At 38.7% G+C, this 26,973-nt stretch overlaps 1 protein-coding gene and 1 long non-coding RNA gene across 2 annotated transcripts; both read left to right on the forward strand.

Moving 5' to 3' along the window:
* Positions 1–4,760: 4,760 nt before the first annotated feature.
* Positions 4,761–24,336, forward strand: LOC311077929 (B-cell receptor CD22-like; the record flags this gene model as incomplete). The annotated part of the gene is made up of 7 exons (XM_084106574.1): positions 4,761–4,769; positions 7,930–8,002; positions 21,492–21,827; positions 21,926–22,174; positions 23,688–23,942; positions 24,034–24,263; positions 24,331–24,336. 7 exons carry the CDS (start codon positions 4,761–4,763, stop codon positions 24,334–24,336), a joined length of 1,158 nt encoding a protein of 385 aa, XP_083962700.1.
* A 38-nt stretch (positions 24,337–24,374) lies between these two features.
* Positions 24,375–26,543, forward strand: LOC311077681. The gene is made up of 3 exons (XR_014604963.1): positions 24,375–24,456; positions 24,592–24,637; positions 26,312–26,543. It is a non-coding gene; the product is annotated as an uncharacterized lncRNA (long non-coding RNA).
* The last annotated feature ends 430 nt before the right edge of the window (positions 26,544–26,973 follow it).

Genomic DNA, 26,973 nt, shown 5'->3' on the forward strand with positions numbered 1-26,973 from the left:
AAACACATGTTAAAATTAAGTCAAAACACTTAAAGTGATGTTCAGTTGTGGCAAACAATCTATGCTTTCTCGTTTTACAACATCTTCCTGCTTTTAAATCATAATTGATCATTTTATTCTGATATACTGAACAAAATAATTCATAATTCTGCACATTCACAATGGAAAATGTATAATTCAATATAATCAGCTTTTGTTATTCTGTCTTTTGTGTTCCTGTAACTCTCCCTTTAAATGTTCAGTTTTATTTGTAATTGTTCCATATTTGCTTGTACAAACCTTAAAGGGATTCTTCACCTCTGGAAAGATGAATGTGTATTTAAAATGGGTCATTTATGTAGAAGAAATGTGAAATTATTTTTGAATTTGGAGCCTTCTAAACTAAGAAAAGCCAGAAAATGTATTTTTGGCTTATGTGGATGAAAGACAACAACTCCCAGAATGCACTTGCTTCGCTGCCCTACGAGGCCACTCCCAAGGCCGGTGGCGTGATTACTGATGATGAGCGACACCTGTGAGACGCGCCGGGTCTCGTATCTCTCACGGAGGAGCGGGAATTTTCTTAGCAATGTAAACAATGAATGGCGACCCCAGAAAGCAAAAGCTGAATCCCGGACATTTTGGACGATCTCGACGGCCGGACATGTCTGGGAAAAAGAGGATGGTAACCCCTCCTACTCAGCTTTCTCCACAGAACAAGAGCCTGCTAGCTTAGCTTCCAAAAAAAGACGGCTAACACTGTGTGTACATTCTGTGGGTGAGATCCCACCCCCTATGGGCGGGTTGAGAACAGCTCCTACTACTGGCTGTAGTCTCTCGCCTCTGGCCAAAAAATCCTTTTTTTTCCAGACAATAAGTACATAAATCTCTCGTCTCAGGGGGACATGAGGGAGGGAAGCACGGTAATTTGAAAATACTACAGGTTTTCTACTGATACAAAGCTTAATGCTAAATGCTGAAGTATCCCTTTAAGGGCTCATAGATCCTGCAGTATTAATATATAGAGATTCTCACAAGCTACTTATTTGATATTGATTCCATTAAGAAATATCAATATTAAAATTGTTAATGACAAAACATGGGTTTCTGCATCACTTTTATTTGTTTTCAATACATTTTTCATGTTTGCTCCAAAACACCCCTGGCATTTAGCTGGAGTTTGTTGGTGTGATATGCCTTTAAGTGTAATACATTATTTTTTTCTAAAAATAATTTTGAAAAATCACATATCAGTTTAAGAAATAACTGGTTTTGTTAAAACTGTAAGAAAAAGTATTAGTATCGGATCAAAATAAAAAAGTTTGTAATCGCCCATCCCTAACAATCCCTCAAACTGCCACCAGAGGTCACCATCTCCTGCGTCTGACATCAACCTCGATGAGCCTCACCTGTTAATCACTATCATTCATCTTCATTCTTCAACAAAGAAAAATATCATAATTTGTCTTTAGTTTTTGTCCTATTGTTATCTTGTGGGAGAGGAATTTACAGTTAAAGACCAGGACCAGATATGATGATAAAGACCAGGAGTCAGAAGTGCAGTCAATTGATGAAAGTTTTCCTGAAGAAAGTTTGCAGTTTCATCAGCAGAATCAGCTTCAATACTCAGACAGGAGTTCGTAGGCGGTTCTGCCGTACATTCCCATTTTCACACCAATAATACTCTCACACAATCATGAAGCAACGTCATTATTTCAGGATGAATGATTCTGACTGGCTAAGAAATATCCACACATGGACTGATAAAGCATATCTCCACCGGTTATACAGCTGACACCTGGGCTGCGTTCAGCCCCGACAAAACGTTGCACAACGTTTTTTAAACAGAAACGGTGATGCGTTGAACACACTGTTCTGATGACGCAAGAGTTGCAACTATGGCAGCTGAGAAGGCCATTCTTTGTGTTCTTTGTGAAGAATTTTCGGAGCCTGATGAAGTCGGTATAAATATGTGTTTAATATGTACAAAATATGTGTAACTGGTCTGTTGTCTGCGTTGTGTTTTTGGGTTGCGTATGAGAAGAACAGGACAGCAATCGGCAGTTCCACTGATCTTTATTTCCTGATGTACAAACAAATGTAATCAGCCTCTTAGTGAGATTCGCCCTCTTTAACTCTCTCCACTACATCACCAATGCAAAGAGCAATAAATCACATAACAATAAAATGCATAGAACAGAAAACATACCTGATGTACAAACAAATGTAATCAGCCTCTTAGTGAGATTCGCCCTCTTTAACTCTATAAAACAAATGTGATGTACACTTGTCACATGTGCTCTCGTTTCACATTTAGGCTCAGATGCAAAAATATAGCTCAATCGGGGTGAAATGACGAAAATAACCACACAGATAGATACAATGAAAATATATACATAAATTAGAGTGAAAATATAGGCATAAAAGCAACAATTAAAATTAGGATTAAATAAGATTATCAGGAGGCCAAAATAACCTCACCTCTCCACTACATCACCAATGCAAAGAGGAAGAGGAGGGGACAGAACAGGAAGATATACTGACTCATGACGTCATCACAATTAAAGGGGAAAGCACTCACTCTTCAATTAGGCAGAGATATCAGGTATAAATAAACAAACAATTTTGGGTGAATTCTTATAAACAATATATACATTTAATAGTACACTTTCTGTACCTGTTACATATGCCCGATGTTACGGTTACTGCACTTGCCGCCCAGAACAAAAGAGAACATCCCAATCGAGTGAAGGGATTGCTGAAACTGAAATTGAAGCACACATCTTAAACTAAAACACATCTATTTAGCCTCACATACTGACTTTATTTGTAGTTCATACTGTTTTAATACCCTGTATTTTCTTTCTCATTTTTAAGAAAAGCACTTAATTACCATTGTTTATTTCTATACCAAATGTCATACACTTGCAATGAAGCTAAAAATATAAACAACTACATCATCATGTCGATATCCTATATTTTTACAACAAAACTTACGACAAACATGTCTTCTAATATCCTCAGTTGTTGCGTATATCGAGCTGCATCAAACACATTTGTAAATTACTTTCCTTGAACCCATTGTGCCAGTTCACTTTAATACCACGTGCTTTATATACATGTTGCTGCTGATTGGACTGCAGTTCTGACACACCCACCAAACAAGAGAAATTTAACCCTCTGATTATCTTCATTTGGGACGACACTAGTTATCTTTGGGGTCCCCAGACCATAACATTTAATTTTGTAACAGAATAATATATATATTTTTTTTTTTACAAATATAATTTTACACTGTTTATTAATGTTTTTACTCAACATTTGTGCAGTTTTTGGAAGATTTATGATACATTTTAAATTTCTTTAAATAAATAAATATTTATTTAAATAGGCTTTTTTTTACCAAAAAAAACAGCATTTTATGTAAAATTCACTTTATAAAAGACCCATATTTCTAACTTTCATTCATGGGGATAACATGGATAATTTTACATGGTTTAGTATAAACTTTTTGCCCATATTTTGTAAAATGTAGTTTTAAAATATTTTTTTTTTATAATTTTAGCTACTAGATGGCTATAGAGCTCCACTATATGTTATTTGACTAACTGAAATATATCTTTTCACAAGATTTTCCAGTTGGATTCATATCTAAATATTATGAAATCACAATTCTAACAATAACAATGTTTTTTTGTACTGAAATTTAGTTTTTTCAAATAATGTTACATTATGATTAGAATCAAACCTAAAAAAAGAATAAAAGTTGACATTTTAGAGTTTATCATTTATTTCAATCATCTTTTTTTCATATTATTGTTCAAATGTGATCTACACTTCAGTTACTAACTGTAACAGAACAGATATGTACAGTTAGATTATATATTGAGTACAAATACATGACATGAACATTAAAATGCAATGAATTGAACAGCATAAGTTAACAAGTAAGCAAATAAAGCCAGCCACCTCCGTTTCTCATAACAAGCGCGGGTGAAGCTCCGGGTGTAGCGTTAGCTTCGTCCTCTGTCACTGGCCTGTAAATCGGGTTGGTCCGGTCGGAGATCCTTTATCGTTTTTTTTCTTCCAGTGAACGCCTTGTGAAAGGTTTTTATTTGTAAATCAATGACAGAATTTGGTTTAACTTCTGCCATTCTCTCTACGAAAATGATCAGCCTAGCAAGGTTTTGACGGAGTCGGAGTGACGGTGTCGCCCGCGCACTCGCAGTAGTGGCAAAGAGCGTTGAGTTGAATGGCAGGTGACGAGAACCAATCAGATTGGATAAAATAACATGTATCCAATTCTGATTCGCCAGGGACGCAGCGACCTGCGTCCGGAGGAGAATCTTTAAGAAACCAATTAGAGACCAGCTTCAGGTCACATGCTGCCCGAAAATTTAAAGACTCCATAGACATCCATTTGTCCGGCGTCCCTCTCACATGAAACCGCATGAAACTTATTGAAAAACATAATAAAGAAAATAGTTAACCGATTAAAGCCAGTTTTTATTAAATGCTGAGGCTCTTACTACTTGCATTGTATGAGTAAATAAATACCAGACAGGACAAAAAGGCACTCGATAGAATAAAAGAAAAATCCAGGAAGACAAACTACAGAGTGTTAAAAGCCAAGGTGAAGAAATGAGTCTTGAGCTGAGATTTAAAAGTACAGATAGATGGAGCATGCCTAATAGAAGGAGGAAGGCTGTTCCACAGCTTCGGCCCAGCAGCGGCAAAAGCACGATCACCACGTTTTTAAGTTTAACTTTAGGGACCGTAAGATGGCCAAGGTCAGAGGATCTCAGGTTTCTGGATGAACTGTACGGAGTCAAAAGATCCATTAAATATTGAGGTTTTCAATAAGTTAGAGATTGATCGCTAGCTGCTAGAAACATAAGCTATATGTTGTATTCACCAAAGTTACGCTGACTGCATAGTTCTAGCTAATTACATCCTTGTGTTGGTTTGGTGAATATGAACGTCAGTTTAGAAAGAAATATGGATTTATCCTGTTCTGCAAAAACAGAGCAACTGAATGTCGGATCGAAAGCCGTTCTGCCGCCGGAGTTCTCGCCACCTTTCAAAGGTTTTTCCGATGTAAATTCGGTATTTCACGCGTTCCTTATCCTCGTCCCTCTTCTTTGCAATTCGGAACGTCGTCTCTTTGGTCGTGTTTCGGCCATAATTCAAAATTCAAACATAATCCACACCCACTTCATGTGCACGCGCACTAACCCCCCAAACCCCACCCTCAAATACTTCTTGTCGGTGATTGGCTGGAGCACTGTTTGCTGTGTTTCATGGTACGGGTGAGTCCAGTTTGTTTTTCTTGCTGTTTGTGGAGCCTGTGGTGTCTACAGAGACCGCGTGTTTTTACAGTGTGTTCAGGGGACAGGCAGCGAGCGGATAGTGAGGAGATGTTTGCTGTATGTGGAAAAAATGTTTTGGCCTAAAAAACGCGTGGCATCGCTTAGAGCACCTTTAATAAAGCTTTGATGATGATGATGATGATGTTCTTTCTCTCAGTGAGAGGTTCAGACAATATTCATCATTATTCTCTAGTGATTGAAGATTAAAAGTAAAGTAAATGCTTTAACTAAGAAGTGATCACGTAGGCGACTGATTGAAGACCCCAGTGACCTCGGATGTCTTCAGCTAGAAGATTAAATATATGTTTTAACACATGTTGGGTGTCTCTCTGTCTTTAAAACATGGAGAGCGCATTCCAGTAAACAGACATGTGTGTAAAACTAAGTAAATCTCATACGCCTGAACAAATCATTCAAATCCTTTAATATGTAGAAGGATAAATACTGATTAATACCCTAGATCAGGGGTCTTCAAACTCAGTCCTGGAGGGCCACAGCTCTGCAGAGTTTAGCTCCAACCCTGATAAACTCCTGTCTGCAGCTTTCTAGTAATCCTGAAGACATTGATTGGCTGGTTCAGGTGTGTTTGATTAAATTTCTCTTCTGCTCTCCTCTCTGTCCCCCCGTCATAATAAAAGTCCTCACAACAACATCCACTTTAACACAATATATACTAGGGATGGCGAAAACTAAAAAATTTCTTGACCGACCACCGAGCCTCATTAACCGGTTGAAACCGGTTAACCGGTTAGTTTAAAATATGCTATTTGAAATAACAGCCATTTCGAGCAGCGCCTGCAATTTCGCAACTCTGTCGCATCTCTCTGCCGCTCTGCCTCCCGCTCACACACACACACACACACACACACACACACACACACACACACACACACACACACACTGCCCGTGCCCTTCCACTCACGTCACTTTTTTTAAATCCCCTACAGCGCGAAACATGAGTCCCGCAAACGCGGCGCCGACAAATGGCTCCTTAGTTTCAAAATGGTTTGGGTACAAGGTGATCGCGTTGAAAATACAGGCGTTTGTCTAGCGTTAGGAGCTCATTTGAAACATTGCCGCAGCTCATTCAAGAAAATGACAGCTCCAAAGAGACGCCGCTTTAGTTTGAGGTAGTGCTAACAATAATAAAGAAAGATTATGATAGCACTGTATCACACAAGTTGCAACTTACATCTGTGTCATTCTTTTTGGTGAAATGGTCCCACACACTACTTTTCTTTGCACGCTTCATCCTGTCGTCTGCCCTGGCTCGAACCTCGAGTGTTTTAGCCTGTAGGCTAGCCTTTACTTTTCGTAAACCTTGTGAGCGCGCGAACCCAAACGCTGTGACCTCGCGCCAAATGTTTTTATTGGTTTATTAAGTACAAACAGGCGAGTTATGACAAATTGAGTGTGAGGGATTTGTTCACTTCACACAAAAAGATATTGGAATGAGATGGCTAACTGTAGTAGCGTTTAGCCCACTGTTTATAATAGCCTAATTTAGAGATAACTTTTTTTTTTTTTTAACCGACTACCGACAGCTTTGATCGGTTAACGTTGATACGGTCAACCATCGGTCAAACGGTCATCGGTTAACATCCCTAATATATACTACTGAAAATGTTGACTTACATGTTACTAGTATGTGATTTTACATAGGCTAGTAAATACTCTAGACTTTATCAGGCACACCTGAATTAATCAGTTTGTCCAATAATGGCAGACAGGAAACAAAGGTGCTGGCTGAAGTTCAGGAAGTAGTGCAGCTGTGCATAAAGCCCATTGACCATGGTGAACATGTTTAGATTCAACCCCGTTTTTTTTAGGCAGTTATAACTATCTATATATCTATATCTATATCTATCTACTGTATATATATTTCAGTGGAAATATGCACTGAGTTCAGTCCCTCAAACTGCCACCAGAGGTCACCATCTCCTGCGTCTGACATCCACCTTGATGAGCCTCACCTGTAAAACACTATCATTCATCTTCATTCATCTTCACAATTATTCATCTTCAACTTACAGATAAAGATCATCATTTTTCTTTAAGTAGGTTTAGTTCAGTAATGTTGTTCTCTTGTTGAGGGAGGGACTGTGATGTTTCCGTCGCTGGTCATTAATAAACAGTGTTACACCACACAAAGTCCTTCACTGTAAAGCTAAAGTGCTTGTGTTAAAACAGTCAGTCATTTGGTTGCTGTTGATCTGATGAGCTTCAACACGGTAAGACAAACACACTCTTACTTAAATGATTATTGCTCATATAACATGCGGATCTTTACATGAGAAATGTTAAGAATAGGGTGATTTACATATACTTGTTTAAGTGATGAATATATTAATGCAAGTATTCATTACTTCAATGAGCTCATTGTTTCTGCTTGAAATTATTACATTGTTTAAATTAATACATTTTTAGCTAATTGTGACTTTGTATATGTACATTTCTGAAATGCATAACTTAGACAGTTTCCTCTGATAACAGATCACTCTAAATTGTAATATGGACTCGTGTATTTTCTGTAAAGCTGCTTTGAAACGATGTGTATTGTATATGTATATGTGTATTATAGATATATGTTATGCTGATGTGGGTCAGAATGGCTCCTCCTCTTCCTCTGATCTTCTTTCTGCTCATGATTCACGGTGAGTCTCTCTTACATTCACATTAGAAACACTCTGATGTTTTATTTAAGGCCTCATGAGCGGCTGATCTGCACTTTCTTCTGTCCTGTTCTCACATATTTCTCTCTGAAACAGGAAGTTTGTGTTGAACATGTCAAACGCTCCTTTTAGAAATGTCCAATAGTCTTTTGCTACTTGCTAGTCAGTGTCACATGGTTTAGGGGGAGGGAATTTCTCAATGTTCAGAGCATTTGATTGGACAAAAGTCACTGTAGCAGCAGATCATGAATATGTTTGGCTCATGTTCTCGGAAGTGAATGTGTTAAATATTTATCATTCACTAGCATAAATGAGCTCTGAGCTGATAGATAAGAACTAAAAGCCACAAAACTAATATTTTGATGTCATTGGGTTTTTAATAAATCAACTTTGATTATTTTCTTCGTCTTATTTGTCATATATTTCATTATTTGAGAGTGCATCATGTTGTTCGTGGTTCTCTCTTCACTCCTCTGTCTCTGTACATTTACTTCTGCTTTTCTGCAACACCCTCCATCAAAGCTCATCAAAAGATCACTGTAGGACAACTTTTGAGTTCAGTTTAAAGGGAGAATTATGGAAGGGGGATTGATGGGGTGTAAAAAAGAAAAAAAACTTGCATCATAATAAGTTTATTGTGATTGGCAAAACATCAGAATTGTATTATTTAAAATAACAGAAGAATTTTAGAAGTTTAGTGACAACATCTTAAAATGTTTACATGGTACAATGACTGGTAGGCTACTGTTTTATTTAATTATTATTATTGCTTGACACAAATTTCATGATTTCAATTCTTTCAATCTCTATCACGAATTCAATTATTGTGATTTGATTCCGATCTTGATTCAATATCAATTAATTTGGATTAGGGCTGGGCGGTATGACGGTATATATCGTTACCACGGTAGAAAAGGTCAACCATAACAGATTTTTTTATTCTGTGATACCGCAAATAAGTGGGCGTGGTTAACTCGCATGCATGAGACAATGAGATTTGTTAAAGGACAATTCCAGTGAAAAATGAACCTAGGGGTATTTAACACATGGTTACCGAGTCGATCGTTCCCTGCGATGCGTTTTCATGAAAATCGAATGTATAGAGTTTTATCTTTAAAAACAGTATAGCTCATAGCAGTAGTATGGGGCATAGAGTAAGTAAAATTAAATCGCTAGTTAATACCACTAACAAGGCTCAAAATAGCCTCACACTAACACGGTAACATAATGAGGGTCCTTACATACAAACCGAAGCATTGAGAACTTTGTAAGTGTACAGACAGTTTAATAAGAAGATACTTTATAAAGACAGTACATTACGCGTTTACATCCAGGATCCATCTTGGAAAACAGTCTCGACTAATCGAGCCACGAACGGCGTGCTACGTTAGATTTCACAAACGTAACTCCTATCGACCAGCTATCCTATCGACGGAGTTCGTGGCTCGATTAGTCGAGACTGTTTTCCAAGATGGATCCTGGATGTAAACGCGTAATGTACTGTCTTTATAAAGTATCTTCTTATTAAACTGTCTGTACACTTACAAAGTTCTCAATGCTTCGGTTTGTATGTAAGGACCCTCATTATGTTACCGTGTTAGTGTGAGGCTATTGTTTCATACTGCTGTTCTCCTAGTCACTTATGAACTTGACACTGCTGAACATCTCTTGTTTAAGGTGACGGGTTGCCAGATATCGCAAAAATAACAAAACAAGCTAATTTATTATGAATTGAACAGTTCAATATAAAATATTCAGATATTATAAACTGATTGATGAAGTAAAGCAATAACATGAGATTGAAAAATGATTCAGAAACACTTTATTTAAAGTTGAATTGCTTTGAGTTGTATTTAATATCAACCATATGGGGGCAGTTCATCTAAAAGTTGATGAGAGTGTTTTGTTTACTATATTTAGCTATAAAAAATCATTTACCAAAGAAATAATTTACCAAATAAAAGAAAAAGAAAATTCAAACAAAGTGAAGTAGCCTACTTTTCATTTCTAAAGTATTTGGGTTTATTTATTATACAAAGCCCTTTTTGTCGATTTTTTGAGAATAACATATAAATAACTATATCGTGAAATATATTGTTACCGTGAAATAAAATTAGTCATACCGTGAAACAGAATTTTGGTCATACCGCCCACCCCTAATTTGGATAATATTAGGTACAGAAGATACATGTAAATTTTTCTCAAGAAAAAACTAATCTCACACATTGCTGTAATCATACAGAGCCCTGTCAGCTATTATTATTAAAGATTAAAAATAACAACTCTAATTAAATATAATGTGTTTTTATTATAATAACAACATTATAATATCGTAGTGATATAGGTAAAAATTTAATAAATATGTAGGCTAATATAGTGCACATATTTAGCAAATGGCCTCTATATTTCTAGCCAATTAACGTGCTATGGTCATTAATTGGCTTTCCTAGGGTAAATGTAATGTTATGCTTCTCCAGCGTTATGTAACGTAATGTGATATTCTTGTTCTCCAGCTGTTTTATTGACTTCTTTCTGCAGCTGAAAAACACTGATTGATCGATATTATGTATGAGGTGTTGCACACACAGAAGAGGCTGTGTTTTCTGGTGGCACATATCATTTTTATTTCTGTCACACGCTGTACAATCTGAAAATTAAATAAAGACAACAATAAATAGGTATATTATATTATATTATAGATCTGCACTACATGACGTCACCAAAGTGTGGACTCTGAGGAAGTCCTTAAGTCCGGAGTGTGCCATTTGGGACAGGGCCAAAGTAGCTGGCAGTGTGACTCCATGTCAAAAAGTGAAATGCCCTGTGGCTCACCACTGCCCCCTAGTGTCACTCGCCAGTACACGCAGGTTTAAGTGATGTTAACATAAACATCTATAGCCTACTTGGTAAATGGTAACCAACAATACATAATAATAAAACATATGAATAACAATATACAAGTATTTGAATCTATACCACTACTGAGGCGCTACAGCGATCTGCCACTTTATATTTACACGTCACATTTACAACGCCAAAACGTTATTTATTGTTTTAATTTCGAAATAAAATTGACAGAATCTGAGGGCTGAGAATTTGTTTCATATCAAAAGTAACCAGCTCTGTCTTGTCTGTTGGTGTCAGAGGTGGAAAGTCCAGGTTCAGAAAGTAAAAGTCCTCCTCAGTATTTTGTTCCAATCACCTGGATTTGCTAATTCAGCAGGAGAATCAGCTGCTGAGTTCATGGGTGGAATAAACATATGGCAGGACTTCTACTTTCTGACCCCTGGACTATACACCTCTGGTCAGTGTCAGTGCGATTATTTTTTTTTTTTTTCTGCGTGAGAAAATGTGTGTGTGGCGTGAGAGTGTGTGAAACGTGTGGATTATAGTCTCAGGCTGAAAGTGTCAAGTCAAGTCAAGTTTATTTATATAGCGCTTTTCACAACATAGATTGTATCAAAGCAGCGTCACAGTATTAAATTAAAACAATACATCAGTGTTTGTTTCTAGTGGAAAACGTCCACGTTTGGTAATGCTGATCAATAGTATTGTTGATTGATTAATTAAATGCCTGGCTGAAGAGATGTGTCTTTAATCTAGTTTTAAACTGGGAGAGTGAGTCTGAGCAACGAACAGTATCAGGAAGACTATTCCAGAGTTTTGGAGCTAAATGTGAAAATGCTCTCCCTCCTTTGGTTGATCTGGATATCCTAGGTATGACCAAAAGCCTCAAATTTAGTGATCTTAAAGAGCGCGATGGATTATAGGGCGAAAGAAGATCCGTTAAATAGACTGGAGCTAAGCCGTTTAGGGCTTTATAAGTCAGTAGCAATACCTTATAATTAATACGGAACTTTATAGGTAACCAATGTAGTGATGATAAAATTGGTGTTATATGATCATATTTTCTTGATCTAGTAAGAACTCTAGCGGCGGCATTTTGGACTAACTGTAGCTTGTTTATTGAGGATGCAGGACAACCGGCTAATAAAGCATTACAGTAATCTAGTCTCGAGGTCATGAATGCATGAACTAACTTTTCTGCATCAGAAACTGATAGCATGTTACGTAGCTTAGCAATGTTTCTAAGGTGGAAAAAGGCTGTTCTTGTAACATATGAAATATGATTTTCAAAAGACAGGTTGCAGTCTAGTATAACACCTAGGTCTTTTACTGTAGAGGATAAAGTAACAGGACATCCTACTATGTTAAAGTTGTATTGTGAGAGGTTTTGTGGGCGGTTTTTTGAACCGATGATTAGTACCTCTGTCTTGTCTGGATTTAATAAAAGAAAATTGCGCGTCATCCAATCTTTTATATCTTTAACACACTCTGTCAATTTGGATAATTTAGCGTTTTCATCCGGCCGTGATGAAATATAGATTTGAGTGTCATCAGCATAACAATGGAAACTAATTCCATGTTTCCTTATAATATTTCCAAGTGGCAGCATATATATTGAGAATAACAGAGGGCCTAACACAGATCCCTGCGGCACTCCATAGTTTACTGGAGTTATGATCGATTTTTCTCCATTTAAATAGACAAAATGGTAGCGGTCAAATAAGTACGATCTAAACCAGCTTAATGCTTGTCCTTGAACACCAGTATAATTTTTTAGTCGATCTAAGAGTATTGTGTGATCTATAGTATCGAACGCAGCACTTAGATCAAGTAAAACTAATATTGAGATACAGCCTTGGTCAGAAGCTAAAAGTAAATCATTTGTGATTTTAACGAGCACAGTTTCAGTGCTATGATGCGGCCTGAATCCTGACTGAAACTTTTCATAGATGTCATTTTCTTGCAAGAAAGAGCCCAGTTGAGCGGACACAACTTTTTCTAGTATTTTAGACATAAAAGGTAGATTTGAAATAGGTCTATAATTTGCTAGATTATGTGGGTCAAATTGTGGTTTCTTAATGAGAGGTTTTATAACTGCCAGTTTAAATGTTCTTGGAACATGACCTAAAGATAAAGATGATTTAATAATATTGAGGAGAGGCTCTTCCACTACAGGTAACACTTCTTTCAGTAGTTTAGTTGGTATAGGATCTAATAAACATGTTGTTGTTTTAGATGAAGTGATAAGTTTATTTAACTCTTTTTGTTCTATAGTTGTAAAGCACTGTAATTGTTCTTGCGGGGTGATAATTGAGGCTGAATTATAAGGCGCGATTGAGGATTGAACGTTTACAATTGTGGTTCTGATGCTTTCTATTTTCTCAGTGAAGAAGTTCATGAAATCATTACTACTAAACTGTAACGGAATATTTTGTTCAGGTGACATCTGTTTATTTGTTAGTCTAGCCACGGTGCTAAATAAAAACCTAGGATTGTTTTGGTTGTTTTCTATTAGTTTGCGGAGGTGCTCGGCCCTGGCTACTTTTAGGGCCTTTCTATAACGTGACATACTGTCTTTCCACGCGATTCTAAAGACCTATAAATTAGTTTGTTTCCATTTACGCTCCAAATTACGGGTTTCTCTCTTTAGAACATGCGTAGTATTGTTGTACCATGGTGCTTTAATTTTCTCTCTGACCTTTTTTAATCTAACGGGTGCAACAACATCCAATGTTCCAGAGAGAATGGTGCTCATAGTGCTAGTTAGTTCCTCTAGTTCATCTGTTTGTTTGGGTTCACTGAGCAGCTGAGACAGATCAGATAAGCAATTTGAAAAATTATCTATGGTGGATGGAAGGATTGTTCTGCCTGATCGCTAACGTGGCGCAACATGATATATTACAGGAGTAGGTAATATGCAAGTTACCATGTAATGGTCAGTGACATCGTCACTTTGTGGAATATCTATATCGGTTGGATCGGTTCCATGTGATATAATTAAATCGAGTGTATGATTAAAACGATGAGTTGGTCCGGTAACGTTTTGCTTGACCCCAAAGGAGTTTAATAAATCTATAAACACAGCCCCTAACGCATCATTTGGATTATCTGCGTGTATGTTAAAATCTCCAACAATTAATGCTTTATCGACATTAACTAATAGATCTGTGAGAAAATCTGCAAACTCTTTTAGGAAATCAGCGTAAGGCCCAGGCGGTCTACATATGGTAGCCAAGGCTAGAGATAATATGGATGTTTTTCGAACATCTAAGAGCGTAACATTTAGAACAAGTACTTCAAACGAAATAAACTTATAGCCCGTTTTCTGAGTAACATTGAGAATATCTCTATATGTAGCGGGTAGGACGTAGGCAGTGGGAATTGTTCCTTGATTGAATCAGGTGGTGATCATTTGGCGCTGCACCTTTAAATCCAGCAAGCTGGCGGTCTCTCTCATTACTGTTTTGCTACAGACTCTTGGTTCCTTGGACTCTTGGTTGGTTGTACGAGTTGATGTGAGTTCATGCTTAAATGTATTTTAGCCTCCTTGTGAAAACATGGTTGGCATGGATCTGATTTTGATTCAGACTATTGCATTGTTTTGTAGCGTGATCTGGCGTTTGTGCGGTTATTCAGTGCCGTGGTTACATCCAGCTTCCTGTCTTTACGAGCCCTCACTGGCTATGAATTGTGTCTGCTCGTTTCAACGAAAATGTAAGTTCTCTGCTTTTACTCGTGAGCAGCGTTCAGTTTTTTTTCTTTAGGCACTGGCCGTAATGAACTCTCATTGATTCGTCTTCTGTTTATATTAGTTACGGGTTTAGAGTGACCACTACAAAGTTTGCTGAGTGCTGTTTGTTGTGCTGAGAATGTAAGTTCACTGGCTTCCTTTCTCCCTCACGTGTGTACATTTTCATCACGGAACGCTTGTTCATATGTATGTAGTCATGTTGACTCGCCATGTCTGTATTATAGTTTGGCCTGGGAATGTACGAGTAAAAACCAGACGGAATAAAGCGATTGCTACAATATTACAACTAAACAAGCTCGTGGCTCGACGCTGCGGTCTGTATTCAGCATTCATACAGGTTGGTAAAGTAGGCTACTTTAGCACCTTGCCCTGTTCCGACTGCTTGTATTTAATTGAAGACCTTTTATGTTTTAAGTAACTTTTAGCCCATTGATGCACAAGCTACAAACTAAGCATAGCTTTGATTTGACCTGTATAATTACTTGTATGGTATTGTAACTGTTTTCTTTGCAGGAGGACCATCACATGCCATCTTGGCCACTGTTTTTCCTGTGCTTTGTTTTTAGTATCTAGTTGTGCGTGCGTGTGTGTGTGTGTGTGTGTGTGAGGGAGGCCCACTGGGTAGTCCATCAGTCTCTCCCTTGTGTGCGTTGTTGTATGTTTCATGTTTGTGTATCTAATGTTTGTATCTTAGGCCATTGGGTTGGTGCAATATCCTGGGGGGGTAACAATTGTATTGTGTGTCCACTTGTTTGCTGAGTGTAAACTATTTTTTTTGTGCATGTGATTTGTGATGTGCCCTATTTATTCTGTGTTTGAGTCTTGCTGAATTTTTATTGAGTGCTATTTATTCAAACACCTTGATTTTGCACTTTGTTGTCCCCGTTCATGAATTTGTTGCCCAGAGGCCTAAGGTCTGTTTTTCATGTGTATGTCCTACTTGAGAAAAATAAAATAAACTGTTTATATTTTTATAATACTCCAGTCCCTCTCTCTCCTTTCATTTCCCTTCATTGGGATAGCCTGCTTGTAAACCTCTAAAATTTAGATTGTTGGTTATCCACTTGTGATTGATTTAAAAAGGCCCCCTAGGGGTCACATATAGATTGTTGCAACACCGCCGCCACGACCAATCAGACGGGGCTCATGTTTATAACAGTATCCTGACGGAGTAGACTCATTTAGACCGAAATAATCATTTGGTTTAAGCCAGGTTTCAGTAAGGCAAAGTACATCGAAGCTATTATCTGTGACTATTTCATTTACAATAACTGCCTTAGGTGTGAGTGATCTAATGTTTAGAAGACCTAGCTACTAATAGCAACATTTTCTGGTTTAATAACAATTAGATTTTTCCTAGATCCTGCAGTAGATTTATTATTTGATCTCACTAGACGAGGAATAGACACAGTTTCTATGCAATGTTCAACACTAGTATTTATATCAGTTAAATTGGTGCAGCAGGGACTATGATTTGGACTTTTGGTTACTAGTCAAAAGGTATTTAACATTTTGGAGATGTTATCCGACAGAAGATCCGATCCGAATCTGCTTGGGTGTAAGCCATCAGCACGGAAAAGCCTAGGACGCTCCCAAAACAGATTCCAATTATTTACAAAGAGCAGTTTCTGCTCATTGCACCATGACATTAACCATTCATTTAGCGCGAATAATCTACTAAACTTTTCATGTCCTAGTCGGTACGTGGGAAGCGGTCCTGACACAATGATCGTTATTTCAGGCGATGTGCTGCGTACCGTATCGATCAGATTCCTGAAGTCTTTCTTCAGAACCTCTGTCTGGCGCAGCCTGATGTCGTTCACTCCCGCGTGCAGGACCACAGTTCCGACGCGCTCGTCACCATTCAGAATCTCGGGAACGCGAGCAGCGATTTCAGAAACACGAGCAGCAGGAAAGCAGTGACTGTGCACCTTACTTTTACCTAACGTAGCGTGTACGTGCCGAACGATGGAATCACCGATGATCACAGCATCGCGTTCAGTTTCGCGAAGAGGGGAGAAGCGGTTTTGGGTGGATATCTCGAAAACCGGGAGGGTCGGAGAGAGTTTTCTTGGTCTAGACCTGACTCGCGTCTTCCGCTGCGGAACCATCCAGGCTTCGTGGTGGCGTGTTGGAGCCGGAGTGAACGAGACCATAGCTGATCGCGGCCTCGACGCTCGGGACCGATGTTGAGAAACGCACGGAGTAGACGAGGTCGGAGTCAGCGGGTTAGTAACGTTAATCGCTGATTTGTGTGCATCGGCGCGTGATGTTTCAAGAGCCAAACGCCGGTCTATCAGCTCGGCCTGTCTCACTAAAAGGTCGTGGATCTGTTTCTCAACAGCTTCCAGCTCAGACTGAAGTGCGTGAAGTGAAGTGCTCTTCACCTGCGCCAAAAGGTAGACTACTTACATCTGATATATTCGCCATTTTAACAGATGGACAGTAACGTTAAGTTAGCAACGACGCTACCAGTGATGCTATCAATATTAATACTAATTTATGGCTTAAGTCTTGGATATAATCCGTCTTTTTAGCGGTACGGGTGTAGAGTAGACGCACGATAGGCGAAAAAATGTTTGTTTGTAAGTGAGTGTGGAGAAGACGCGTTCAGCCGTGATCCAAGGGAGTAACCTATAAGAGTATCCGGCGTTGGATCACTAAGTGTGACGGTTCACAGCCCTGCTTTTGCACTAGATCGTGAATATATTTTGCTCTTGTTCTCGGAAGTGAATGTGTATATGTTAAATATTTATTTAGTCATATTCCAGGATTTACAGTTTTTCTGAATTGCTAAAACACTAAACCCACTTCTCTGAACCTAAACTTACCTAAACTAACCTAAACCAATTTGTCGAATAAATCACTCTTTCTGTAAAACATTAAACAAGTTCAGGTCGTTAAAACACTGTTTGCAAATCTCAATCTCATTGCACTCTTTTTGCAAAACTCAAAACACATTCTCACTCACTTAAACACATTTTGCACTGTGATGCACTTATGTTTCAAAACACTAAACACGGGCAGGCTAAAGTTAAACACAAGTACAACACAGTTGTCATCGTTTACACACAACGACTCACAATTGTTCAGACTTATTTCTAATGATGAGAGGAAACCAACTGTACAAATTACAAGACAGTTTAAAGTGCCTAAATTGACTCAAAATGTTGCATTGAAGATTAGAGGAGGAAGAGTATGAGTATAAGAGGAGGAAGAGTATGAGTATAAGAGGAGGAAGAGTATGAGTATAAGAGGAGGAAGAGTATGAGTATAAGAGGAGGAAGAGTGAGTATAAGAGGAGGAAGAGTGTGTGTATAAGAGGAGGAAGAGTGTGAGTATAAGAGGAGGGAGATTGTGAGTATAAGAGGAGGAAGAGTGTGAGTATAAGAGGAGGAAGAGAAGAGGAAGAGTGTGAGTATAAGAGGAGAAAGAGTGTGTGAAAGAGGCGATGAACGAGGAGGAAGAGGAAGGTGTGGATAATGTTGTCATAAGAAGAGGAAGAGTATGAGTATAAGATGAGGAAGAGTGTGAGTATTAGAGGAGGAAGAGTGTGAGTATAAGAGGAGGAAGAGTGTGAGTATAAGAGGAGGAAGAGTATGAGTATAAGAGGAGGTTAGAGGAGGAAGAGTATGAGTATAAGAAGAGGAAGAGTGTGTGAAAGAGGCGATGGAAGAGGAAGGTGTGGAGAATGTTGTCATAAGAAGAGGAAGAGTATTTGTGTAAGAGGAGTATGAGTATAAGAGGAGGAAGAGTGTGAGTATAAGAAGAGGAAGAGTATGAGTATAAGAGGAGGAAGAGTGTGAGTATAAGATGAGGAAGAGTGTGAGTATAAGAGGAGGAAGAGTGTGAGTATAAGAGGAGGAAGAGTGTGAGTATAAGAGGAGGAAGAGTGTGTGAAAGAGGCGATGAACGAGGAGGAAGAGGAAGGTGTGGAGAATGTTGTCATATGAAGAGGAAGAGTATTTGTGTAAGAGGAGTATGAGTATAAGAAGAGGAAGAGTGTGAGTATAAGAGGAGGAAGAGTATGAGTATAAGAGGAGGAAGATTGTGAGTATAAGAGGAGGAAGAGTGAGTTAGAGGAGGAAGAGTGTGAGTATAAGAGGAGGAAGAGTATGAGTATAAGAAGAGAAAGAGTGTAAGTATAAGAGGAGGAAGAGTGTGAGTATAAGAGGAGGAAGAGTGTGAGTATAAGAGGAGGGTGTGAGTATAAGAGGAGGAAGAGTGTGAGTATAAGAGGAGGAAGAGTGTGAGTATAAGAGGAGGAAGAGTGCGAGTATAAGAGGAGGAAGATTGTGAGTATAAGAGGAGGAAGAGTGAGTTAGAGGAGGAAGAGTGTGAGTATAAGAGGAGGAAGAGTGTGAGTATAAGAGGAGGAAGAGTGTGAGTATAAGAGGAGGAAGAGTGCGAGTTAGAGGAGGAAGAGTGTGTGTATAAGAGGAGGAAGAGTGTGAGTATAAGATGAGGAAGAGTGTGAGTTAGAGGAGGAAGAGTGTGAGTTAGAGGAGGAAGAGTGTGAGTATAAGAGGAGGAAGAGTGTGAGTATAAGAGGAGGAAGAGTGTGAGTATAAGAGGAGGAAGAGTGAGTATAAGAGGAGGAAGAGTGTGAGTATAAGAGGAGGAAGAGTGTGAGAGGAAGAGTGTGTGTATAAGAGGAGGAAGAGTGTGTGTATAAGAGGATGAAGAGTGTGAGTGTAAGAGGAGGAAGAGTGTGTGTAAGAGGAGGAAGAGTGAGTGTAAGAGGAGGAAGAGTGTGTGTATAAGAGGAGGAAGAGTGTGAGTGTAAGAGGAAGAGTGTGTGTAAGAGGAGGAAGAGTGTGAGTATAAGAGGAGGAAGAGTGTGTGTATAAGAGGAGGAAGAGTGTGAGTATAAGAGGAGGAAGAGTGTGAGTATAAGAGGGGGAAGAGTGTGAGTATAAGAGGAGGAAGAGTGTGAGTATAAGAGGAGGAAGAGTATGAGTATAAGAGGAGGAAGAGTGAGTTAGAGGAGGAAGAGTGTGAGTATAAGAGGAGGAAGAGTGTGAGTTAGAGGAGGAAGAGTGTGAGTATAAGAGGAGGAAGAGGAAGAGTATAAGAAGAGAAAGAGTGTAAGTATAAGAGGAGGAAGAGTGTAAGTATAAGAGGAGGAAGAGTGTGAGTATAAGAGGAGGAAGAGTGTGAGTATAAGAGGAGGAAGAGTGAGTTAGAGGAGGAAGAGTGTGAGTATAAGAGGAGGAAGAGTGTGAGTATAAGAGGAGGAAGAGTGTGAGTATAAGAGGAGGAAGAGTGTGAGTATAAGAGGAGGAAGAGTGCGAGTATAAGAGGAGGAAGATTGTGAGTATAAGAGGAGGAAGAGTGAGTTAGAGGAGGAAGAGTGTGAGTATAAGAGGAGGAAGAGTGTGAGTATAAGAGGAGGAAGAGTGTGAGTATAAGAGGAGGAAGAGTGCGAGTTAGAGGAGGAAGAGTGTGAGTTAGAGGAGGAAGAGTGTGAGTATAAGAGGAGGAAGAGTGTGAGTATAAGCTGAGGAAGAGTGTGAGTTAGAGGAGGAAGAGTGTGTGTATAAGAGGAGGAAGAGTGTGAGTTAGAGGAGGAAGAGTGTGAGTATAAGAGGAGGAAGAGTGTGAGTATAAGCTGAGGAAGAGTGTGAGTTAGAGGAGGAAGAGTGTGTGTATAAGAGGAGGAAGAGTGTGAGTTAGAGGAGGAAGAGTGTGAGTATAAGAGGAGGAAGAGTGTGAGTATAAGAGGAGGAAGAGTGTGAGTATAAGAGGAGGAAGAGTGTGAGAGGAAGAGTGTGTGTATAAGAGGAGGAAGAGTGTGTGTATAAGAGGATGAAGAGTGTGAGTGTAAGAGGAGGAAGAGTGTGTGTAAGAGGAGGAAGAGTGTGAGTGTAAGAGGAGGAAGAGTGTGTGTATAAGAGGAGGAAGAGTGTGAGTGTAAGAGGAAGAGTGTGTGTAAGAGGAGGAAGAGTGTGAGTATAAGAGGAGGAAGAGTGTGTGTATAAGAGGAGGAAGAGTGTGAGTATAAGAGGAGGAAGAGTGTGAGTATAAGAGGAGGAAGAGTATGAGTATAAGAGGAGGAAGAGTGTGAGTTAGAGGAGGAAGAGTGTGAGTTAGAGGAGGAAGAGTGTGAGTATAAGAGGAGGAAGAGTGTGAGTTAGAGGAGGAAGAGTGTGAGTATAAGAGGAGGAAGAGTGTGAGTATAAGAGGAGGAAGAGTGTGAGTATAAGAGGAGGAAGAGTGTGAGTATAAGAGGAGGAAGAGTGTGTGTAAGAGGAGGAAGAGTGTGTGTATAAAAGGAGGAAGAGTGTGAGTTAGAGGAGGAAGAGTGTGTGAAAGAGGTGCTGAACGAGGAGGAAGAGGAAGAGGAAGGTGTGGAGAATGTTGTCAAGGCTGGATCTGCTTCAGGGTTTTTCTCTTCTCCTGCAGAGATGATATTCTCCGGCCGGACCGACATGAAGACGTGAAGCTGAAGCAGAATAAATCTCTCTCACTGACCTTGATTCTGCAGTTGCTCAACTCTTCTGACTGTACTTTACAGTAACATGCTTTTCATTTACAGTTTTTTACTGTAACCTTGTGTCCCTGGTTTCCGTGACGGGTCACATTTGCTTTTGTGTTTAAGGTTTTGAGAAAGTGAGTGATGGTTTCAAGAAATGTGTTTTAGCAATTCAGAAAAATTGTAATTGTGCAGCTTGTTGTTTTTGGCTGATTTCTTGGTTCTCTCTTCACTCCTCTGTCTTAAAGTAATTCACACTGAGATTATTTATTTACATTTATCTTATATTTCCTGTAATGAGTCGCTGTTTTCTAATAGTAATAAAGTATTGTCATGTTTTCATGGCCCAATATAACAGATAAAACAACATTTACAGTTTGATGAATTCTGTGTTTCAGGGGTTTCTAGTGCTGATATGAGTGTGAGTTACAGTCCTTCACACATCTGTGCACTAAAGGACTCAACAGTGATAATGAGATGCACTTATACATACCCTACTGGACATCAGATCAAGAAAGTGTTCTGGACCAAAACACGTGTAGGTCCTCGAGATCTGTCTAAGCACCCTGAATACAGTCAGAGGCTTCAGTATCTGGGAGATAAACAGCAGAACTGCACCGTCAGACTGAGTCATGTGACACTGAAGGATTCACGCATGTACTATTTCAGATTCATCACTGATAAACCTGATGGAAAATATACTGGTGATCCAGGAGTGACTCTTACTGTCACAGGTGAGTTTGGTGAGGTTTATCTCTTCTTCTGTGCATTATGTTGAATAATAATCAGTGTATGACAGCAGCACTAGATATAATGTGTGTGTTGTGTTCAGATCTTCAGGTGGAGTCTCCTGAGAGAGTGACAGAGGGAGATTCAGTCACTCTGAGATGTAAAAGCAGCTGCGCTCTGACTGACAGAGCAACATTCATCTGGTACAGAAACTCACAGCCATTAACTGAGAGAAGAGACAGAAACAATGAACTCCTGCTGCAGTCAGTCAGAAGAGAGGATTCAGGCAGATATAGCTGTGCTGTAGACGGACACACTCACATCTCTCCTGCTGTTCAGCTCAATGTCATGTGTGAGTGCAGATTGACTTTCTCTCTTTAACCCTCATGCACTTTAGATTTCTGGTTACAGTCTGTGTGGTCCAGGTCAAATTGACCCTAATTGGATTCAATTCCCCAAAAATCACACTATGAAAAAACATTATAATAATTACATTCAGGTACAAATAATGAACTTTTAATATCAATACTTTTCACACATTACAAAGAATACATTTCTGAATTTATGATTTATAAAAATGTTTTAACCAATATTTTTAAGACGGCCCCTCCCCGACACCCGTGGGACACTTGCCATTATACATTAATAACAATAATATCTTAGTCTAAACCTAAAGTAAACTTGACCAACTATATAGCATTTGAAAGCGTTCAGACTGTAGTTAAGATCATTTAATCCATATATGGAAATCGAAGAGTCCTTATATGGTCACCAGAGGAGTCTGGATGTCATCTAGTGGAAAAGTTTGGTACTGCACTCAAAAAGATCATACTGAATTATTTTTTATTTTATTTTTATATCAACCTACAATTTGTCACATAATTTGTTCAGATATTTAGCTTTAATTTTCTTAAAGTTTTAGCTGAACATTTTTTGTAAAATATATATTTTATATAAAATATAAAACTTAAATATATGTATATTTCTACAATAATCTGTGAAGTGTTCCCTTTAAAAAGATACCAAACTTAAGTCTGTGCTCTGAAGTATTTTGGATTTTTAACAAGGTTTTTAAAGGGCACCTATTATGCAAAATTAACTTTTACACAGTGTTTGAACATAAATGTGTCGGCAGTGTGTGTACACAACCACCTTTTTCAATCCCCATAAATCATAAGCAGTGTTATAGTTATCAAGCTGTATGCTATGCCTTCTCACGCACCCCTGCCAAACTGTGGAGCCAGGTAAGTGTTGCACTGAACACTCAGACCCCACTCCGGGACGGGTCTCTGTCCTCCACGGGTGCGTCTGTGGTCCCATTGGTCCTGCTGGTTCGGTCGCTGGGAGCCTGGCTAGCGCCCGTCACGCTGGCTCATTGGGACGTTCAGATTTGGCTATGAGATTCAGTACAGCGGGGAACGTAGAGGCCCCTTGTTCTGCATGCGGAGATTGCGAGATTGTGAGGTCAGGGTTTAACAGCTCCTACTTCACTGTTCCCAAGAAGAGTGGTGGGTTACATCAAATCTTGGATGTGCGTGTTTTGAATCGGCCCTTCACAAGCTTCTGTTCAAAATGCTAATGCAGAATGTGTTCGCCCCTAAGACTGGTTCGCAGCGATCGACCTGAAGGACGTGTACTTTAATGTCTCAATTCTCCCTCAACACAGACCGTTCCTACGCTTTGAGTTCGAGGGACGGGCATACCAGTACAAAGTCCTCTCTGTCGCCCCGCATATTTACGAAGATCGCGGAGGCCGCCCTCTTCTTGGCCCACTCGCGAGATCAGTTGTGCGAACACAGGGACCTGGTGCTCAGACACCTCAGCCATCATCATATTCATTGAACTTTAATTTTTGTCTGTTTTAGACCCACCCAGGAGCGTCTCAGTGTCCATCATTTCATCTGGTGTAATAGTGGAGGGAGATTCAGTGACTCTGAACTGCATCAGTGACTCAAACCCTCCTGCAGAAATCAGCTGGTTTAAAGGAGGAACGATTGTAGGATCTGGAAGAATCTACAGCATCTCAAAGATCAGCTCTGATGACAGTGGAGAATACAAGTGCAAGTCCATCAATGAACATGGAGAGAAATACTCTGATGCTGTGACTTTAAACGTCATGTGTGAGTTATTGATCATCTGCACATTGTTTAAAATTTCCAAACACATAATTTTGTAATAGTTATTGTGAATTTTCATTTTTGTCTGTTTTAGACCCACCCAGGAGCGTCTCAGTGTTGATGAGTGGATCTGGTGTAATAGTGGAGGGAGATTCAGTGACTCTGAACTGCATCAGTGACTCAAACCCTCCTGCTCTGAACTTCAGCTGGTTTAAGGAGAATGAAACCTCAGCTGTTGGATCTGGACAGAGTTTCAGTGCACTACAGAGTGGACGCTTCTACTGTCAGGCTCACAATCAACATGGATCTCACAGATCAGACGCTGTAACTGTCACAGGTGAAGCTTTTATTAACACACTCCTGTATCTTCACATCATTCATCAGTTTGGAGAGTTAATCATGATGATCTTCCTCTTTCAGTTCATCATGTTGCTGGTAGGACTGTGATTGTGATCACAGCGGCATCTGGAGGATTATTCTTCATCATCATCTTCATCATCTTCATCCTGTTTATAATGTGAGCTCAATAAACAAACTGCAGTAATTGTATAAATTCACTTTTGGTCTAATGTAGGAAATGGCTAATTTGTGTTTGATTATTAGTAATCTTTCAAATAAATGCATATGCTGCTAATGTCTTTCATTATAACAGAAAGAAACGAAGGAGTGTTAAATCTGAAGATCGCACAGTGAAACAGGTAAATCATCTAAACATGACTTCACAAACGCAGAGAATGAATCGATCAGCCGTTATCTGTGTTTCAGACTGTAAATGTACAAAGTGACAGGATTCAAACCTTCCCAATCCAGCGGTAACCAGTTTGTACTATAATATAAAAGATTTTAGTGATTTTAGTGGGCAGTTGTGAATGGCCTTGGCCGTGAAGTTTTTTTTAGTGAATTTAACCAATCTGCTTAAGTTTTTAATTATAATTTACTGTTAGATTTATGATGACTCAAGCCATTAAGGGTTTTGTACAAGATACATGACCAATCGGAGATGACTTCATTCACGTGCAATCATTTCTCATTGATTTATATTTTATCTGGTCAAAAACATGGTCTAATCTCTGTGTTGTGGCGTAAATTAGTTTCAGCTATATGCTCAAATTAAGATAAAGCAAAGTGAGAAAAACTGCAGAAACTATAAAATCCACATCAAGACCAAACTTTGAAGAAATTCATGTTATTTTATTTTGTTAATTTTATATAGCTTTTACTTACATGAAACATGGAGTAAAATATTTATTCAGTAATCATCTCATCTCGCTATTTTTCGTTACCGCAGCAAACGCTCACACTTCTGAGCACCTTATCATTTCAGTTGAATGGAGAAGTTTTTCATATTAATAATTTTACATTATTGACTGTAGTAGCTCTATGATTCTACAGCATGTGATCCATCAGTGTTGTGATAATCTGAAGAATTTTAAAACATTGTGCACAATAAAGGTTTGAACTACTGTATCTTTCAGACACACTCAGAATCTCAACAATGGTGATGATAAAAGTGCAGTGCATGATGGGAGCATTCAATCAAAACTCATCAATATCTCCCAGCATGCATTGCAGCATGAATAAATTATGCTGAATTGCCTTAGTATTTTCTTTTATTATTATATCTGCTTTTATTTTTGATGTTGTTTTTGTTGCAGCTTTTCCGTAGCTTGTTTTGTGATGTTCAGAGTTTAATCTGATTATTTTGTTGATTGTCACCGTTGTTGAGATTCATACGCTGATTCTTGATGTCTGTGTTGGTCTACATCATGCAGTAGTTCAAAACCTTTTTTCTACACCATGTATTTTTAAAGTTCTTCAGATTATTTCTTTGTCACTGCTGGCTCGCATGTGGTAGTGACACAGAACTATTACACTCAAAAATGAGAAATATATTAGTAATAAACATAATGAAAGATAAGACCACAGCTGCCTGTTTTTTTTACCGTAAATTTTTGTTCAATAATGTAAAACATAACAATTGCTACTGTATTTTTTACGGTAAGGTACAGTAAATGCAACGGTAAGGTTTTTTTTTACAGTGTACTTCCAAAATCCGTACAATTAACAGTATTTTACTGTAAAATTACATGAAATGTCCTATGAGAGCTATTGCAGTTTTTCACTGTATATAGTAAGGGTATCTCTGCAATTAACATGTCTTTTCCGTTGCTTTTTTACAGTTTTTTACTGTTAAAATTACGAACATATGAAAAAGCCCTTTACTATGAACATTGTCAGGGAACTTTTTTGATAGTGTTTCCATAAAATTGTGTATATTCCAAAGTTTATCATTGGATCATGTTTTTAAAAATGTATATTTATCATTGTGATTGTGATATTTTGTGGTGTAAGACCTTCTGTCTCTCCTGTAGATCTCTGATCCCAATGAAGACACATATACAGCTCTTGAGCTCAAGTCCACGACCTCTGACCTGTACGACACACTCACAGTAAGTGAGACGTCAAAGTCAGATACTCCATCACTAATGATCACATGACCGATCTCTCGCTCTCTTTCACACAGACCGTTGATCGCAGACCTCCTGAAGACTCTTGATCCTCAGAGCTTTTCTAAACATGAGAATCCATCAGTAAGTGTCAGAACCTGCAGCTCTTCTCAATATAGGCAAGGCAAGGCAAGGCAAGTTTATTCATATAGCACATTTCATACACAATGGTGCAAAAATAATAAAAAGAAATAAGAATAATTAAAACGGTTTAGAAAAATAAAATAAAATACAGTACAGTATAAACAGTCGGACGAACAGTGGCACAGTGCTCATTCAGTAAATGCATAGCTAAACAGAAGTGTTTTGAGTCTGGATTTGAATGTGACTACAGTAGGAGCACGTCTGATCTCCTCTGGAAGCTGGTTCCAGCATAATAGCTAAAAGCAGACTCGCCATGCTTCGAGTGAACCCTTGGTATTTCTAGCTGATATGATCCTAATGATCTGAGAGATCTGTTGGGTTTATATTCAGTGAGCATATCTGCAATGTATTGAGGTCCTAGGCCATTGAATGATTTATATACC

This window comes from Abramis brama (genome assembly GCF_963993115.1).
Source record: "Abramis brama genome assembly, chromosome: 2".
NCBI classification, from domain to species: Eukaryota; Metazoa; Chordata; class Actinopteri; order Cypriniformes; family Leuciscidae; genus Abramis; species Abramis brama.